Below are 20132 nucleotides of genomic sequence, written 5' to 3' on the forward strand. Positions count from 1 at the left end.
ATTTTGGGGGCGGGGCTTTTTGGTTCGACTGACCAATAGGGAAGAGGAGAAAACTGGTTTAACAACATTTTTTATATATATTTATACTTGTAGCTCCATTTGGTGATGGTAATGGTGCAGAAAGTACACACTTGGCCTTTAATTTTCATGAAATGCAAAATTCTATGCAAAAGCAGTTTTTTCAGCCCTCAATCTGCAAAGTTTGTCTTACTCTCCAAATCTTCTAATCTCCAAACGACACGAACAGAATAGGAGCGAGTAAAGCTGAGAGCAGAAATGATGCCGTAATCTCTCACCTGTCTGCCCACACGCCACTGACTCGGTTTCTAAATCCACCGAACATTCTTTGTATCAATAGAGCTGGTTTTGTTCACATACCCCTCTACAAAACCATTGCTTACTGGAACAAAGAAATATTTGAAGGCGCTCGTAAACCCACAGAATGTGTGTGAGTGTGTGTGTTGACTCAAGTGTTTCTCTGTCTTCCTCTGTTATTAGCACTGCTCTGTCATTAGAGGATTAGAATGGAAGAGCTGACCTTTCTTACATCAATATACGTGTGTGTGTGTGTGTGTGTGTTTTAACATGCAACTCTGAGAATGGGAATTTGCCTTCGAATGTGTGCAAGTCATGCAACATGTACCTTTAGTGTTTAAACCAAAAACACTGACTTATCATTTTATGATTGTCACAGATTTCCGTATTTACTTCTAAACATCCGGCTACACATTCATGTTCCTTCAGTGATGGTGTTTGGACATTATATTTAAATGTTTATGCTATAATATGTTTGAAAAAAAAAAAAAAATACTGAAAGAAAAATGACTGAATATAACAATAAAAAAATAGCAAAAAGTAATAAAAATTAACATATTTAGAACTATAATAAATATGTGTGTATGTACGGTTTTTATAGTTAAAATAATTGTTTTTAATGACTGTTAAATCAACATGAGGTGGGATAAGTAAACCTGCGTTCATTCATGTGTCGGGCCTGTTCTCTCAAGTTTCATAAATGTTCTGCCTCACCGACTGAAGTTAATGGCGTGTGCTTTATGTCATCGAGTTTATAGCCTAAAGTTTGCCCAAGCTTCACACTGAAACATTCAGGTTTAGCAAGGGCGAGTTTTTGTCCCTGCACTCGTCAGTCAGGTTCCCGTCCTGCCAGAAAGGCCCATATTCTTAGCTTTTTCCTCAGAACTGAGAGTAACAGGAAACAAACTGTCGTCTCCCGGCCGGCCAAACAAAACTTTCCCTGTGTGGAGCCATTTTAACAGTAGCGCGGCGTAATGGAGGCTCGGTGCCGCTGCTGGAGCGTGAATGAATCGTCGCATTGAGGGCATGGCCTCTTGCCCCCCTGACTGCGGCGGGATGGGGTGCGTTCGCTCTCTCATTGAGCTTGGACTTGCCTCCTCATCTAAACGCGCGCTCAGCTGACACAATGCTCGGCTTACAAAACGCAAACAAAACAGAAGCTGGCTCCCGAACGTTCACGGTTCGCTCGCGCTACGCTGCTTCTCTCTGGGGTTGTCTTGCGTTTTATTTGCGCTAGCTTTATCTCATCTGGCAGCTGACTTGTGCGTTTCTTTTAAACGGGTTTGAATATGGTTAGACCTGTCAGTCAGTGACACAATATGACGCACCGCGTGACATCCTGACAGGAAATCAATGGCCGGTTCTGTCTGAAGTATAAACAGCTGCCTCAGACTCGGTGTCTACTTATCGTACAAACACCTACATGCTAGAAACTTCTCAACTTCAGCTTCATATTTCCTGTATATATATCTATTTATTTATTTTTCTTCTGTGGTGCATCACACAAGTGAACAAAGATGAGTAGAGAAGATAAAAATGTAAACTTGGTATTAACATGTGTCTTGAGTGATATGATCTCAGTCAAATCAGACTGAGTGCTATGTGTGATTTTGATTGACAGGTGAGTGGGCGGTGCTTCGCTGTCTTCTGGGAAGCATCAGGATGAATTGGCAATGCTAATAATAATGTAAAGTGGTCTGCACAATGAATCAAATCAAAATCGCGATATATGGTCAAAGTACTGTAAGATGGTTTAATTTAAAGCTTAATTTTATTTCCCTGCCAAAATGAAAGCTTTATGGTTTAATGTTTGAAAATCAGACAGCCATTTGTATTCATGATGTAATTTTACAGTTAAGTGAAAAAACATTGTTATTTTTTAAATGCAATTTTCTTTTAATGTTTTTATTTTTAATGTCATAATTATAATGAAAATAATGGATATTGTTATTACATATTATTATAGTTGTTATTGAAAATAAATACTCAAGTAAACATTTTACATTTTACAATAAATACAATTTTATTTTAGATTATATTTAAACAAACAAATTATAAAAAAATGTGCAGCAGGGTTAATATATATATATATATATATATATATATATATATATATATATATATATATATAGTTAGGTGAAATAAAATAATAATAATAATAATAATAATAATAATAATAATTAAAAATGAAAATAAAATATGAAAACTTTTATTTTATTTGTTTATTTTATAAATTATTTTATTTCAGATCTAGTTTCTAAGGCAATATTTCTCATTTTTATTTTTATTTTTTTATTTAATTTACTAAAACTTAAATAAAAATGTATATAAAAAACTATATACATATTTAAAAACAACAGAAATAAAAAAAACCCTAATAAAAATGGCAAAGACACCGTAAAATTACTAAAACTTTACCTTAAATTAGCCCGAAAACACAAAAACTAAAAAACATCCAAAATTTTAACACAAACTATAATAATTATCTCCATGACTCTTAAAAAACAATGATGTGCAGATACTATTTACAAGCAAGCCAATCATAAAATCTTCTTATTTTTAAACCTAGAGCAAATTTAGAGCTGTTTGGGGGTATAAATAATAATAATAATAATAATAAAAAAAACACACAATTCTACATGTAGTCACAACCATTTCAACTATTTACACCCTGAATGAATGTTAATATCGCCTAACCTGATTTTACCAAGTGAGACATGTTCCTGGGACAACATCGTAGTTGACCTTGGAACAACATTGTGATTAACCAATCAGATTTGAAGAACCAGTTTATAGATTTTGTGAAGTTTATGCTTAAAATCAGTGTTTGGTGCTTGTACATCAGTGTCATTCATCTATCATTTCATCTGATTTTAGGGATTACTCATGGTTAAGGTTAGGTTTAGGTGTAGGGATATGGTCAAGAATATATTTTTGGAGTAAAATGTTGTTCCAGGGTCAACAAAATATGTTGACCTAGGAACACATCGGACTTGGCAAAATCAGGACGTGCTGTTAATATCAGGCGTAGCAGTGTTTTTATCCCTCACTTTAGAGGAAGCGTCCTCTGATATTTATTTTCAGTGCACCGATTCATCTAATGCAGTAAACACAGTCTCAGCGTTCAGTCGTAACTGCAGCGATGGATAAACAGCCGAAGCAGGTGGCGGAAGGTAAAATGGTTGACTCAATATGTTGGTAGTCTAGGCTGAGTGAGTGTGCTTTCATTATAATAAAAACAGAGAGCTGCACATATGGCTGGTGGGATAAAAACTGAAAAAAAAAAACAGACAGGCAGAGCATATTGGGCAGTGAGGAAATGGTGAAGATCTTCCTTTTGTGAGTTTTATGGAGCTATTCAAGAGCTCCTTTGCTCTGTTATATATCCTCTTGAGTTTTACAGCTGCTAGCTCAAGGGTGCGAGTGTGTGTACGTGTGGGAAGGGGAGCGGGTTGTCTTTCAGAAACACTTAGCTTTTCTTTCCCACCCAGCAAATACACGGCTAATTAAATCTAATTAGAGGAGGGCTGTCATAAATCTTTGACAATGCCTTCTGGATCACCCACAAAGCTGTTTCGCCTTTCTGCCGTCTCTTCACTGTTGATTAGCATGATAGCGTTTCTCCATTCCTGCACCCGTGAATTTCCCGCAATGCATTAATAACTATTAACAATATGGACAGAGACAGTTGTTTGTCGCTCTTCTCGTCCTGCACAGTGTGAAATCGCCTCCTCTCAAGGTTTTCGGTTTAATTCTCTTATTTTGTTGTTGTTGCGTGTTGTTTAGGCTAATCTTGTTCCTCAAACTGAGTGGATCTTGCTTTTTTTTGTTTTGCAGAAACACTGATGGACACCAAATGGGCCACCACTGAGCTGGCATGGACCGCACATCCTGAAACTGGGGTGAGTTATTACGTTTGTGTGTTTGACTATGGGTGACCCGAGCCCGTCACGCTTAATATAACCCACTCCTTCAGTCAAAATAAAGTCTACAGGGGGAATCTACTAAAACAATTAATTCTCTCCAGAACACATTTGACCTCAACATTATAAAAAGACCAATATTTCATAATATTTATTCTGCAATTTTAGTTTTATTTTATTTTGTTTTCTTAGTTTTAACTTTTTTTGTTTTGACTATTTTATTTTGGTTTCTTTGTTCCCTCTTTTTGTTTTGATTTGTTGTTTTGTTTTATTTTGAATTTATTTTTTTTGTCATTATTTTGTTTCCTTTTTCTTTTTTTGTTGCAACATTTTGTTTTGCTTTTCATTTTGTTTCATCTTTTTGTTTTGCCTAATTTTGTTTTCACTTTATTTTACTATATATCCTCTTGAGTTTTTTCAGCTGCTAGCTTTATTTTGTTTCAGAATTTCTTCCATTTTTGTTGTGGGCATTTTCCCATTATTTCCATGTCAGATAAGCACTTTTCCTCCAAAAAATTAACTAATAAAAATATAAGAATACATGTTTTTTGAATTACAGAAATGGGTTACACCTGCCCCCCACCCCCTTTACAATAGTGACACTTAAAAGTTGTCTTAACTGTCATAAAAATTAATTAAAAAAAATTACAAACTTATAAAATAGGCCTTGATTTCTTTAAGACAAATTACATTTTTTATTCTTTCCAATTAAATATTTAATTGGAGGGGTAAAAATTTTGCATGTCCAGGACCGGTTTCGTGCGATTTTCTCATAAATGTCATAGTTAGCGAACCTTTAACTCAAGAGGTATTATAAGAGGTCCAGTTACAGTCTTGTTCAAATATAGTGTGTTAAACACAGGAAGCTCTACGCTTCATCAGATAAAGGCAATGCCCAGATCAGATTTCATCCTAGCCGTGTTACATTCATTCTCCAAAAGTCAAATCTGTGTCCCCAAGCTTTTGGCAGAGACAGCAGAAGTATCCTTCCCTCCGTATATCTTTCACAATACCCAGACACTGCTGCCTTTTCTTACTTCTTTTGTTGGGATTTGTCTAATTCTTTGGGTCTCCACCTCTCCTCCTTATATCCTGTTCTTCGGGGTCCTGCATGTGTCCACTGTCCCCTTCTTGCCCCCAGCTACACCATCTCAGCTGTTGCAGTCACCCCTCCCCAAAACCTTTACTTCCGAGTAACTTAGCACCAATGCACCGAGGCACAGGAGCAGCCCCAAAGACACAAATCAACTGGCATTTCACCTTCCCCGTCCATATATTATTCTTGCAAATATCCCTCCTGCCCTCATTCATGCACTAAAACTCACCAGCACAATAGGCCCAAGAACAACCCCTTTACACCCCAACAGATGCCTCTTTTCAGAATATACATTGCCCAGTGCTTTCCCTTCTGCTCTCTGTCATGCACACAGCTTTACACTTCACCCACACCAGCCCACTGTATTTTAGGACAGACAGGGGAAATGTGGGAGCAGTGTCTCCTTGCCTTAAATTTCCTAGTGTTCTTTCCACTTTTTACTTAAATTAAATTAAATTCATGCATTTAGCAGATGCTTTTATCCAAAGCGACTTACAGTTCATTCAGGCACGATTTCAGTCCTCCTTCTGAAATGAATCCCAAAACAAATGTTAATTCAGATCAAAACAGGATATTTTGTGAAAAAAATAAAATACATATATCAGCATATTTTCCCTTCAGATTTTCATTTTTGTAATGCATTCAGACATTTTACTTTCTCATTAATTTCTCATGACTGTAAAACACTATGTATTTTAGTTTTTGTTTAAATCTGCAAAAAAAAAAAAAAAAAAGGCTATACATGAAAAGCTAGCATGTTTGATAAATTCTGTTGAATTTGAATCATATTTATTTAATCGTTTGTATATAGCAGTAATTCGGGTGAAGTGGGGGAGTGTGTTGCCTGCTTGTCATAATTAATTGTCTAAAAAAAAATTTTTGTAAAATATAATTTATTATTTCTGTTGGGGTGAAATGCAATTTTGACTTCTTTTTTTTCAGCCTATGGCTTAATTGGCACCCTCCATATCTCTCTTTCCTACGGCACACTCGTTTTTAATTTTGTGTGACACTAAGTTCAATGGTATGTCGCACCCAGAAAACCGAAATGGGAACTGTGCCCAGATAATAAAAACAGGGGCAAAAATTTGGAATAAATCCCAGTGTGACACAGCAGATCTTTTTCTCTTTTCATTTAATCTGCCTAAAATTAAAAAAAAGAAAGAAAAACCTCTATAAGTCATTAGTCTGACACCTGTAACCCGAGAAATAAACACCGATAAATACAGACTGTAACACCATTAAGGAAAAATAAATATAATGACCTGCTGTCGCTTAAACCTGACCTGTTAATTCTTCAAAGATAAACCATCTGAGTAAAGAAAAGCTTTAATGCACTTATATATTTATAAATAAACCACAGCATTCCAGAGCAGCATATGTGTCTAAAATACATGAATTCATCTAAAAAAAATATATATATATATAAATCAAAGAGATGCAGCGCGGAAAAAGGAATGTGCATAACTTTTTACATTGAATCTGAAGTATGTACTTTCTCATATCAACGTTTAATATGCAAATATAGCTTAAAAGCCTTCATAGGCATATTTCTCAAAAAAAAAAAAAAAAAAAAAAAACAAGTTGAAAAGAAATTGATCGGGCATCTTACATGTGTTTGGTGCTCTACTATGCCAAAAGGAGTGCGATGTGTGGGCCACTTCCTCATTCCCATATTCACTCTCTCTAAATGCCCATTTATAGCTCATTCTTTCTCCTGTCACATTGACCTGATGCTTATTATTGATCTCAGCACCATTGGCTCAGAAAGGCAGTGATAAAGCAGAGACTTCTGGAAGCCCTGTCTACCTCAGGTCCCCTGAGCCCATGGGGATGAATGGCCTGTCCGTGCAACATCCATATCTCCGTGTTAATTAAAGACTTCACCTCTACACAAACACTACGCTCTCAAAACATTTTTCGATGCCGTGCAAGTTTTCATTTTTGCCTTTTTTGGCTACATCTCATTCTAATTCTCTCATTTAGGATCGCTTTTCTTGAACGTGCTGTAATCAAAAGAAGTGGGACGGTTTTCCAAGGTTGAATCTAATTGTTCCTTTACTGAAATGCATATGAATCATTCCTTGTTGATATAGTATGCTGTTTGTTTAAACAAGCCGATGTTGATGTACAAACCTTCGTTAGCTGCCAAGATTGCTAGTAGGCGTTCTTACTCACTGTTTAGCAGTTGTCGTGTCACATGGTTTGACCTTAAATGCAATCAACCTCTCTCACCCGACTTTTCAAAAGATTCATGTTCGTAATTTCGGTAGATGAGTAGGAAATTATTTTGGTAGGGCGTTGGATGCAGCTTGTTGATCTGCATGAATACAATGTAATCATGATGGTTTAATTGAAAGGTAATTGATTGTGAAGTGATGCAGAGAGTACTCCACACTCGAGGTATACGGTAAACATCCACTCATCGCTTTATTCAATGGGGTTCTGACACTCCACGGTAATTTTGATGAATTTGCCAGGCGGGTTTCCGCACTGAACCGGCGAGCGCAGATGAAAGACCAACGTGCGGCTCCCCACTTAATGACACCACGCACAATGTGTAATTGAAAAGGCACAAACCAAAAAGCATAAAATGTAATTTCCCCTCTCTTTCATCCACCCCATTCACTCTTTTCTCTGATATATTGTTTCTTAGCTATGGTGTGTGGGGCTGGAGCTAAGAAGCAGCTATTTATTGCCAGACGTACCTCTGTAGCATAACACCTCAGATTTCTAAAGCCCTGGATAACATCAAAATGAGAATGGTTTCATTTGTAATACTGACAATAAAGCGTATTTTACTGTACTTTAGATAAAGCATTTGTTATTGCTATTGTTCTGTAGGAGAATCCTCCAATGCAGTGCATATAAAGTGTTAGCTCATTCTGAAGGTGAACTTGTGTGACTCTATTTTCCATTTTTTTCTCAGTGGGAGGAAGTTAGCGGTTACGACGATGCCATGAACCCTATCCGAACGTACCAAGTGTGCAACGTTCGTGAGCTTAACCAGAACAACTGGCTTCGCAGCGACTTCATCCCTCGAAAGGACGTTCTCCGTGTTTATGTGGAGATGAAGTTCACCGTACGAGATTGCAACAGTATTCCCAACATCCCAGGATCATGTAAAGAGACCTTCAATCTATTCTACTATGAGTCCGACTCGGATTCGGCCACCGCCACCAGTCCTTTTTGGATGGAGAACCCTTATGTTAAGGTGGACACCATTGCTCCGGACGAGAGCTTCTCTATGTTGGAGTCTGGCCGGGTCAATACCAAGATTCGCAGTTTTGGTCCACTTTCCAAGGCTGGCTTCTATCTGGCTTTCCAGGACCTGGGCGCCTGCATGTCTTTAATCTCCGTCCGAGTTTTCTACAAGAAGTGTTCCACAACCATTGCCTATTTCGCCGTCTTCCCAGAGACGGCCACAGGAGCTGAGGCTACGTCACTAGTCATTGCCCCTGGAACTTGTGTGCCGAATGCTCTGGAGGTGTCTGTCCCTCTTAAGCTCTACTGCAATGGAGACGGAGAGTGGATGGTACCTGTAGGTTCCTGCACTTGCATGGCTGGGTTCGAGCCTGCAGTTAAGGATACTCAGTGTCAAGGTGAGTGCTGATATATGTGTTTTTCTCACTGTGCAATTTGTCTTTTCTCTTGGTATCACGTTAAGCAAAATGGACGTATCATCCTGTTTTTTTATTGAGGTGTTTAGCCTAACAGCAAATTTGGTTATTCGACCTCGATTTAAGCAGAGCAAAGCAATGCATAAGTCCGTATGTCTATCAGAGTGGAACATTTTGCTGAGAGAAAGGAGCGGTCTTGATGAAAAACATATCAGGTTCAGGCTGAGGTAAATTAAGCCAGCGTGTAACATAGCCGCAGTGAAAGTGAGCAGAGCAGACAGCGGGAGGTCAAGGGTCAAATGGAGAGCTGGGAGTGAGAGGAGACCGGAATCGATTTGCGGACCAAGGGCAAGGGCTGCAGTGAAACATTAATGAAGAGCGCGAGATGGAGAAAGAAAAGTAACCCTGACAGTCAAGGCACCAGAAGTGAAAGGTCGCAAAGAGACAGCTGGTTCCAGCACATTAAAAGAACTACAAAGACAGAGCCACTGAGCAGTGAACCTCTGGAGTAAAGAATTGAACTGAACGGCAAATCATCTGTGTATAGAGAGAAGAAGATTATTTGTGGTGTATGAGGTCATCATAACTGTTATGATTGTTCATACAGAGGGTTAGAGATTTACACAAATGCTTAACCCTAAGTATTATGTATTTCACCCTAAACAGCATAAATGCTGCTTTAAACTGTATACTACTAATTACTATAAGCAATTTACTTAAAATTTTCAGCTGTTAGGGTTAAGGTTAAAATTAGGGTTAGGGTTAGGGATGATAATCTTAAAATATCACTTGGGGTAGCCACATAGATGGTAAGAAACCAGCTAGCAACCATACAATTTGCAAAAAGAACAAGAAAGAATGCCTTATAAATAGTATTGCAACTCCTTGACAATCTACCACAAAACCCTATTAACCGCATTGTACCCTAACAAGTTAGGAATCACATAGCAATGCCATACCACATTTAAAACATCTTTGCATAAAGAAAGCAAATTTTGCATCACTCACATACTTATTTTTTTCTTCTTCAGAGAATATATGTAGTTGTCAATGTAATGAAGGACTTTTTATACTACTGCCATGTTGATAACAAACGTGCGTATACCTGTAGGGGGAAGTGGACAGTCCTTTGGAAATCTGCTGCTTGATGTACTGTTAAAATGCATTTGTTTGCTTGTGGTGGCTCAAGGTGAAAGCCCTGGCGGCTGTGCCCTGACAAAATGTTCTCTAATCAAGCCAACCGGAATCTAAAGGAGGGATGAATCTCTCTGTCACCTCTCTATTGCCCGCCTTCATCTGAAGGACGTTGGTCTAATTAATACCCTGCCAGAGCACAGTTAGGACATTCACATTAATATAAATTGACAAGACCCTTTTTTTTCCATAGCGCTCCATATTTCCCTTATCCGTTCTTTCTCCTCGCTTTCAATTTCACCACACATTCTAATCACTCCCTTAAGTCCTATGTTCTGCTCTCATTGAGAGAGGGAGAGAGCAAAGAAGGTTTGGGCAATAGAGTGTGAGCAATAGACTGTACTGGAGAGAGTGTACGAGTAAGAGAAAAAGAAATCCACAGGATTTGCATTTGCTTTGCTTTCTTTCACCTCTCCTCTCTCTCTCGCTCTGTCAGGAGAGCTGCTAGAGGAAGGATGAGGATGAAAGGAAAGGGCTGACTTCTTACCTTTTTGGAAGCGATTAATCAGCACTTTAAACCCTTCAGAAAACAGCCTGAGTTTTTTGAAGGGGGATTTCAAGCAGCCTTTCATGGGGTCTAGAGCTAGATGGTCTCATTTGTCTCCTGAAGATTATGGTTGATTTATGTACATCTGAAATGCGAGGCAAAACACTGAGGACTCATTAATCTCCAAACAGATACGTTATGTGCGATAACCCCAAACTCACAAGGCCTACCCTAGCCTTCATGAACTGTTTTCTGTGTTCCTTCTTCTATCTCCGGCCTCCCCTTAATAATAGTTTAACCAATAAGCTCCCAAGTTAACAGTATCCCTGCACTTATGAACCCTTTTGTCAATATTGCACATTTTGAGGTAGGAAACTTGGAAGGTGACCTCAGGAACATCATCAGTGTTGTCCAGAAACCAGAAACGACAGAACGTTATTTACCATTTCTTAGCCTTACTGTCAAAACATCTTGGTAGGTTGGGAACTATTGTCGTACTCCTTTCCTTGTTTGTTATAAACATAAACTGACTACTTGATCAGTTGAGTGACATTTTGAGCAGAAATATCACACTGACATTGTGTGCCAGGAGAGCACCTCTGCATTTATCATAGATGCGTAAATGTGTACACAATCTCCGCAAATGGTGTCAGAGCTCCACAAAGGCCGAAGACCTTTAAATGACATGCTAATGTTTGTCTTCATAAGATAACAGCTTACACTTTCCCTTGTAGTCTTTAATATGCTTTGTTTGTCTTAGAGGAACACTTCCTGCAGTACAACATTGACATTCCCTGTGTTTGAGTATTGATTGAAAGAGTTCATTTTGAAAAGTGCTCTTGTTTTGAGACTAACGGGCATGTGTTTGTAATTGAAGTTGACGGTTAGCATATGCACATGGGGTTTTTTCAAGGCCAGGGTATGTTGTTGGAACTCGTCTAGTCATGAGGGGGTTATTTCCCTGGAGGAAAACAACAGCAAATTAACGGTGCCAAACAAATACGTAAGCAAGAACCTGTGCGCCTTCATATTTTACAATGCCAAGATGGAAAGGATTAGACTGCATACTGTGGGCGAGGAAAACAAAAGTAAGAAACTAAATTAAGGCAAGCAGGGCTCACAAAATGCAAATTGTAAAAAGGAAATTGCTATTGATTTTGCTGCTGAATGCAATGAAAAGATACCTAGATGGAAGCATACACCAAAAATGAGTAGCAGAAAAGTAAATATGCTGTTATAGCTATGAGTCTGTAGATCTGGCAGTTGAAGTAAACAACCCTTTTCTCTCTTTAGCTTGCAGTCCGGGCACATTTAAGTCGAAACAGGGTGAAGGGTTCTGCTCCCCGTGCCCACCCAACAGCCGGACAAGTTCTGGTGCCGCCAGCATCTGTTCCTGCAGGACCGGCTACTATCGGGCGGACAATGATTCACCTGACTCAGGATGCACCAGTGAGTAATGTCCTCAAATAACTGCCGTTTCACCCACCGTGAACTTATCTAAACATAAGGAGTGTTGTTTATGTTCTCTGCTCTCAAAAGCCACATTGATCCATATAACACCATATTTATGTCCATATGTTCATCCATATGTAAAGCAATCCCTCTGTCCAACACGCAGAAGACTACTGGGATTGTTTCAAAACGTTTCCCTTTCTCCTGTTTTATATTAGCTCCTTTCCGCTTGTTTTCATTGTCAGCACTCTGAACAGATACATCCAAAAAAATAAAACAATTTCCCAAGTGAACACCACAGCTATTTCTAGCCATTTTTGATGTTAAAATGAACAGCACAAGTGGGAAAAAGACAAGGTTTCGCTTAATTTTAGTTACACGAAAGCACTTGCTCTGCATTAAGTGTATGTGAAGCCCCATTTAACCAGTTTTATTCAAATTTCCTGCTTAAAAAACATTTTAAACTAGACTAATTCGGTCTGTTGGTCCTACCTGCTTACCAGGTTGGTTTCCCCTGCTCAGGCGCTGCTTATTTGGATGTTTTGTTGGGGTTTAGGGAACTGAATTCAATTGGTCAGCCAAACCAGCATTGTGGCTTCAACTAGCTGAACACCGGCTTTGCTAAGGGACCTGCTGGGAAAGCTACTAACCAAGGTTAAACCTGCTAATAAAACTAAAATATTTTGTTTTTGCAGCCGTGCCCTCAGCTCCACGCAGCGTCATCTCCAGTGTAAATGAGACGTCACTTGTACTTGAGTGGAGCGAGCCACGTGACCAAGGTGGAAGGGAGGACCTTCTCTACAACGTCATCTGTAAGAAATGTTTGCCTGACCGTGGTACCTGCACACGATGTGATGACAACGTGGATATCTCTCCTCGCCACCTTGGGCTGACTGAGAGACATGTGACGGTCAGAAACCTCCAGGCTCACACCCAGTACAGCTTTGAGATTCAGGCCGTCAATGGAGTCTCCAACAAGAGTCCATATACACCCCACTTTGCCTCTGTTAACATCACCACCAACCAGGCTGGTGAGTTCAGTGATTTCTTTCCATTTGTCATGGTCCATAAACTACCTTAACTGTTTTAGTTCTAGAGACGCCAACAGTTTACAAATGTTATCTTCCATGTGTGTCTTTGAAGGTTACAAAAAAGTTTTTCTTCACATGTTCTAGTTTGAAATAATGAAGTGTAATGGCCTCTCTTAAGAGATTTCCCAACCCACGGCACTCTACCCAAAGAGCTCAGCCCACAGAATCCATCGATGCCAGAGAGCTGTGCTATGAGGCTCGGTAGCAAAGCTAAGCTACTCTAGGCTAGAGTGTGCTGGGTTAGAGAGAAGAGGAGATGCATTAACCTTGTGAAAAAAGCCACTTATTGTGTGATTTCAAGTTTTGAATTGACACTGGACTTCTCAGGAGAGTTATGCATATGCATAACCCTCTCTTTAGCAGTCTATGCCAGCACCCAGGTCCACGAATGCCTCTGTTTGCTTTAAGGGATTGACCGCAGGCATTGTCATATAACCCGGGCAGTTGTTGCACATGAGTCAATCCCGGGGTGACATGCACACACACACAGCAGCCCACCCCCATGGTTAAAAAAATTCAGGAGGGTGTGTGATCACATTATCTCCCAGGACTTTGCTTGAATATTCATCCGCCTTTTAAGACGAAAAATAAATATGGGCCATAAGCTCAAGGGGCGTCATGGTTACTTCCACTGTCTTCTAAAGATGAGGCCCCTTAATCCTGGGGTGAAAGTAAGCAAGCAGGCTGCCCAGGGAGCATTGTCTTCAGGGTGAGGCTTTTCTGAGCAAGGCCTGGGTTAGGAGGTTGATGGTGTTGGGTTGGGGGAGAGTGAGCTTTTGGGGAGGTGGACAAAGAGACAGACAGAATTATAAAGAGCTACTAGGGAAAGGATCAAAGAACCGGACCTGGGGATTAAAACGCTTTTAACAAAGAATGAGTAAGGGAGAAAGAGACAGAGGCAAGAAAGTAGGGGATGCTGAGTGCTACTGTAGTGTGTGAACAGAACTTGATAACATCAGAAACCGGAGACGGCAACATCAGGTCTGAGGACAAACGGGGACGGTACAGATTATGTAAAGCTGGGTGCGAAGATAAGGAAGGAGCTATGGAAAAAGTTGTGTTAACACGCAGGTTGCGTTTATTCCTAAAAAAAAAAAAAAAAAAAACTACTTTAAAATTTCAATAATAAATATTTTATACAACAACAGTAATTTGACAAAGAAAGAGCATAATTGTCCAAAAAAAAGAGAGAGAGAGAGAGACATTATGGAAGACAGACAGTGAGAAGTTGTCATGGGTCATAACAAAGAACATAGCGAGTGGACAAATGGGGTGTGCACCCATACATAAATTTGCATGTCTTTATAGGTTGTGTGGACTGGATATGACAGATACTAAGCCTTTCCGGTTTTTCTGTCATGGTAGTTTTCACAAGAGACTTTAGGATCCATTCTGTCTGAGCAGTTTGAGTGGCTGGGGCCCCGAAAGGGCCCAAGACTAATAGCTGTCTGATGCTTACACATCAAAGCAGCTTGTTGATAATCCTGAATGTGAGCATGCTCTACATGTGAGAAAAAAGAAAGAAAAAAAATCAGCTTTCATTAAAATAGGATTTCTCCCATTTTCCCCACACAGCTCCATCTGCAGTTCCTACCGTCCACCTGATGGGGGCCTCAGCCAACACCATGAGTCTTTCCTGGCTCGCCCCTGAAAAACCAAATGGCATCATCTTGGATTACGAGATTAAATACCATGAGAAGGTAAGAGCCAGTGTAAATCAATGAAGCGAAGGGCATTCAATCACAATTCCACCACTGTCATCCTCTGCTCTATACATAATCGTTCATCCTGACAACAGCATCAACCCTTCCTCTCTCTCTCTCTCTCTCTATCGTATCCTAACACTCCTCCCTAACTCCTTCCATGATTCATCCCTTATTTTGAACCCTGATACTGCAAGGAAGTTGGAGCTTGGCAGGGATGGAGGCAGGAGGATTTGCATAGAGGAGAAGAAAGAGCCAGACATATCTGCTTCGTGTTTGATGTGTTGTACTGACAGATTAAACCAGAGCTGCCAGACGCTTGCTTTTGGGTGCTGGCTGGTTTTATATGGCTTGTTTTATCACTGTTCCCACAGGACCAGGGAGAAGCTATTGCCCACACCATGACAGCCCAGCGTAGCTCGGCACGCATTGAGGGTTTGAAGCCGGGCACACCGTATGTTGTGCAGGTTCGAGCCCGAACGGTGGCAGGCTATGGCCGCTACAGCAGCCCTACTGACTTCAGCACCAACCACCAGCGTATGTAAAACAGCCTATGTTATCACATAAAAACAATTTCCTTTCATAGCATATCAAGGAATTGTGTGAATCTAAGAGTAAAAATACCTATTCTAGAAAAAGAGCAGGTATAAATAGATCTGAGAAATACAATTCTCTTGAATGCATCCGATGATATCTCTCTTTGTGCCTCTCCTTTGTGCACAGCCGATGCAGACAAGACAATACAGGAGCAGTTACCTCTCATTGTGGGGTCTCTGACAGCAGGGCTGGTCTTCATCATTGTTGTTGTGGTTATTGCCATCGTCTGCCTCAGGTAAATGGTTACATTTTCACTTACCTTAATGACATTCACAAAGAGTAGAAGAAAAAAATAGAACTCAAAGTATACCGAATGTTTCGAGTGCATATATTATTTAGTTGCCCACAATGCTTCCTTAGATCCTTTCTGACAATTAATGAAAGCAGTTAATGAAAGTAGTTTGAGAAACAGATTCATTCTAGGTTGTCAGTTATTTTAGATATTGTAGTTGGTAAATTGTAGCCAGTGGTCTCAAATGTGCATGTGTCCTACATTGGAATTCTGCAGCGGCCCAATGATCGTTGGCACTGGCACTTTCCATCTTGTGGCCACCTTCCCATTTCCACCGTTGAGCGTAAGGCAGCTGTGTATTTAAAGCCTCATCAAGCCAAAAGTCTAAATTTGCACTCTTTTTGGTTCTAATCAGCACAGTGTGTCTTAGTATCTTAACTTGTCTGTGACTGAAAAAAAATGTAGGCCTTGGCATATTCCGGAACTGAATTTGAATTGGAAATGAGATACAAATCACCAGCGGGTATTATTGGCCCGGTTACTAGTTAGACAACAAAGGGATTGCATTAATATGTACTAGATGGGGGTTGGGTTTGTTGAAATTGCATTGCATTTAATGGACTGATAGTGGAAAACGTGTGAAGGAAGGATTTAAGCGACAGGAGATAATTAAACAATGTTAAGTAAAGATCAGTAAAGATCCCTTAATACGTAACAGAATCAAGACAACCAGTGTTGTTACTGTTGTTCCTAGTGGTGTTTATGCAGATTTGACTTCCGATCGTGAAATGACAAGGGTCTCTTGAGGCTGATTCTGTTGTTCTCTTAATTTTCATATTATTCTCCGTTCTTTAATTGACCTCAATTTATATTCCTAAAGGGACTGGCAGGGAAAAAACAGGTCCTTTTCAAAATACATATTTTCCTACATTAAGATAGAAACCTTTTGTAACTGACTGTATTATCTTTGGATCACAGGAAGCAACGCAATGGCTCAGAATCAGAGTACACAGAAAAACTGCAACAATACAGTAAGTCTCTACAAAATTTACTTGCCATCTGATGACTAACAGTGCTATAAATATTGTGTATTATAACAGTGTGATTCATACGGCTATTCGCGCTATTGAATCCCCTATAGTCACTCCAGGGATGAAGGTCTACATTGACCCATTCACCTACGAGGACCCGAATGAGGCCATCCGCGAGTTTGCCAAAGAGATTGACGTTTCCTGTGTGAAAATCGAGGAAGTCATTGGCGCAGGTAACCAACAGCACAAGCTCCTGAGCAACAGGGGGAAGACAGCTAGGCACACCCAGGCCATACCTTTAGAGGACTTCACACCAAGCGGTACTTCAATCAACTCATCCCACTCCAAAATCCAATCCTTAGCACCTTACCAACGTCTCTAACAGCTTTACTTACAAAACAGAGCTTCTGAGGTTATCTTCAGAGCTAACTATAGAGCTACCATTCCTGCTAACTTACCAAGCCTGTCCTGAACCTGGTGATACCTGTTGGACAATTAAATGTCCGCTTGACCCTGTGACCTGTCAACTTCTCCGTCCATGGTGCTCCTTCCTGCCCTTGAGACCACTCCCCTTTGTTTTGAAAAATGTTCTACATCTTAACATTAGCAGTTTAGCTTCTAAAAACCAAAACCAAAAAGAAGTAGGATTCTGATTCAGTATGACTTGTAGCCATTTTGTAATGAGTTGAAGAGGCCCATCTCAGACTCCAACAAATAAGGCTTTTAACATCTAACGCTGCGCTACTACCTGAACCTGTTGTTTCCTAGCATTTTCTAAAGTGATGAACCCCTACCATGTCCTCCCTTGACCCCTTTGTTTCTCTTGCACTTGCTTACACATTGGCCTAGACTGCAGACGCAAATCATCCAATCCTCCCAAGCTTCTGTCCCCACCTGCTTCCCATGTTTCTACCCTCACCCCCTCCAGACCCTAGCATTCTCTGATTGTACCCTTTACCCCTTCCTCTGTTACCTTACTTTTCCCATTTCCTCTTTGGTACTCCAACCCCCAACAACCCTCCAATACCTTTTCCAATTGAAGCATTGCTGATCTCACCCTACCCCTTCCCTCGCCCCCTGGATATACTCCAATATCATCACCTTTAGCCCTGGCTTCTCTTGCTGTCTCCCCCCGCTTCCCCTTGGCTCCTTGATTCAAACCAGTAACTTTCCCTCTCCCCTTTCTCTCCCACACTCCTCCACTCTTCCCTCTCCTCTCTCCACTCCACCCTATCTTCCTCTCTCTCTCGTCTGTCCACTACCTATGTAGGAGAGTTTGGGGAGGTGTGCCGTGGCCGTCTGAAACTCCCTGGACGGCGTGAGATCATTGTGGCCATCAAGACTCTGAAGGCAGGCTACACGGAGCGCCAAAGAAGAGACTTCCTGAGTGAGGCCAGCATCATGGGCCAGTTCGATCATCCTAATATTATCCGCCTGGAAGGGGTGGTGACAAAGAGTCGGCCAGTCATGATTGTCACTGAATTCATGGAGAATGGAGCACTGGATTCCTTTCTCCGGGTTAGATATGCTTACCACAATAAAATTAATTCTTAATGTCTTTTTTTGGGGGGGGGGGGGGGGGTGGTGCACGGATTCTTGTTGTGGGATATGTATGGAAATGCAAGTAATACTTTATGCCCTGGGGCCCGTTCTACGTACGTCGCTTATTACATCCGAGATCAATTTACACATCCAGGTGACATCAAATGACGTATCTTATATTAGCAGTCATCACTCAAAATTATGCATGACTCTATTATCTGTATAGCATGTGTGTAAGACTCTAATACAATTATGAAGTAATAATTTTATGACAAATAAATATTTCAGTAAAACTGGCTGTCTATAGTAGGCTGTTATGGACTACACGGCATTTTTATAATATTTTTGAATACATTTTTAAATGATTATTACTTTAAACTATTGTCCCTGGATCAGTACGATACTCTTGTAATAAAGTAGCGGTGGTAGAAGACATATTTTGAGTATCAGTTCTGGTTGAAAAGATGCAATCTAATCCTGTTTACATTAAATAAGCCTGCTTATGGACCTGTTGCTCTGACAGCAATGTCGGAATGAGCTTCGAAGAACCAAATGATCCAAGATCATACCAAATCGTCAACATTCAAATCCAGCTAACTGGAGTTACCGACGTACGAAGAACGGCCCCTGGTCTCAAACTCAATTCCTGAAGGGCTACAGCTGATCCAGCTAATCAAGGTCAAACACACCTGATTCAGCTAATCAACGTCTTCAGGATCACTAGAAACTTCCAAGCAGGTGTGAGTTGAAACAAAACTCTGCAGAGCCTTGGCCTCTTTAGGAATTGAGTTTGAGACCACTCACCCATAATACCATCATTGTTGCAGTCTAGCATACACTTTATCCCCCCATTAGTTTTCTAAAATATATATTCTTTCTAAAAAGAGATGTTCTCAACTGTCCCCTTGAAAAACATCCTAAACTTTCTAAACAGCGATGACAAATAGCGTAGCTGCTGGCTGTGACTTTGAGAGATGAATCATCTGGCTGATGAGTCACATCCTGGAAAGTTAAAAACACTTAGACAGCGGACATTTTTGTTATGAATGGATCTGTGATTTTTCCCACTCTCTCCAACAGCTAAATGATGGACAGTTCACAGTCATCCAGCTCGTTGGTATGTTGAGAGGCATTGCAGCTGGCATGAAATATCTGTCTGACATGAACTACGTGCACCGTGATTTGGCTGCCCGTAACATTCTGGTCAACAGCAACCTGGTGTGTAAAGTGTCCGATTTTGGTCTTTCTCGTTTCTTGGAGGATGATCCCACCGACCCCACCTACACCAGCTCATTGGTCAGCATTCAAGTCTTGATCCTTTTAATATTTATATAACAATGCCCAGCTCCCATTTGATTATTAAAAAACACTGTTTGCTCTCGCATCTGTAGGGAGGAAAGATCCCTATTCGCTGGACAGCACCAGAGGCTATTGCTTACAGGAAGTTCACCTCAGCCAGTGATGTTTGGAGCTACGGCATTGTGATGTGGGAGGTGATGTCATATGGCGAGCGCCCATACTGGGACATGAGCAACCAAGATGTAAGTTTCCTCTCTACTTAACCTCTTTTCAACTTATTTTGAGGGTAAACTAACACACAATTATAATTATTAAAAAATATATTTTTTTTTCATCAACAGGTGATAAATGCAGTCGAGCAGGACTACCGACTGCCCCCACCTATGGACTGCCCTACTGCCTTGCATCAGCTCATGCTAGACTGCTGGGTTAAAGAAAGAAACTTGCGACCCAAGTTCTCCCAGATCGTCAATACTTTGGACAAACTAATTCGCAATGCCGCCAGCCTTAAGGTGGTCACCAGCACACATTCTGGGTAAGGGCATATATG

At 40.4% G+C, this 20132-nt stretch overlaps 1 protein-coding gene across 6 annotated transcripts in view; it reads left to right on the forward strand.

Moving 5' to 3' along the window:
• ephb3b (eph receptor B3b) overlaps positions 1–20132 on the forward strand; it is a 46755-nt gene that overhangs the window by 20366 nt on the left and 6257 nt on the right. For 2 of the 6 annotated variants that reach the window (XM_026197842.1, XM_026197838.1), the window contains exons 2-14: positions 4153–4217; positions 8264–8936; positions 11929–12084; positions 12783–13118; positions 14754–14878; positions 15256–15418; positions 15605–15713; positions 16689–16741; positions 16840–17061; positions 18012–18259; positions 19364–19579; positions 19675–19824; positions 19924–20117. In XM_026197842.1, the coding sequence (XP_026053627.1) occupies positions 4153–4217; positions 8264–8936; positions 11929–12084; positions 12783–13118; positions 14754–14878; positions 15256–15418; positions 15605–15713; positions 16689–16741; positions 16840–17061; positions 18012–18259; positions 19364–19579; positions 19675–19824; positions 19924–20117 (2710 nt within the window). The remainder of the gene's footprint in view (positions 1–4152; positions 4218–8263; positions 8937–11928; positions 12085–12782; positions 13119–14753; positions 14879–15255; positions 15419–15604; positions 15714–16688; positions 16742–16839; positions 17062–18011; positions 18260–19363; positions 19580–19674; positions 19825–19923; positions 20118–20132) is intronic. The other 4 variants (XM_026197843.1, XM_026197841.1, XM_026197839.1 and 1 more) reach the window with 3 other exon arrangements.

This window comes from Carassius auratus, chromosome 22 (genome assembly GCF_003368295.1).
Source record: "Carassius auratus strain Wakin chromosome 22, ASM336829v1, whole genome shotgun sequence".
NCBI classification, from domain to species: Eukaryota; Metazoa; Chordata; class Actinopteri; order Cypriniformes; family Cyprinidae; genus Carassius; species Carassius auratus.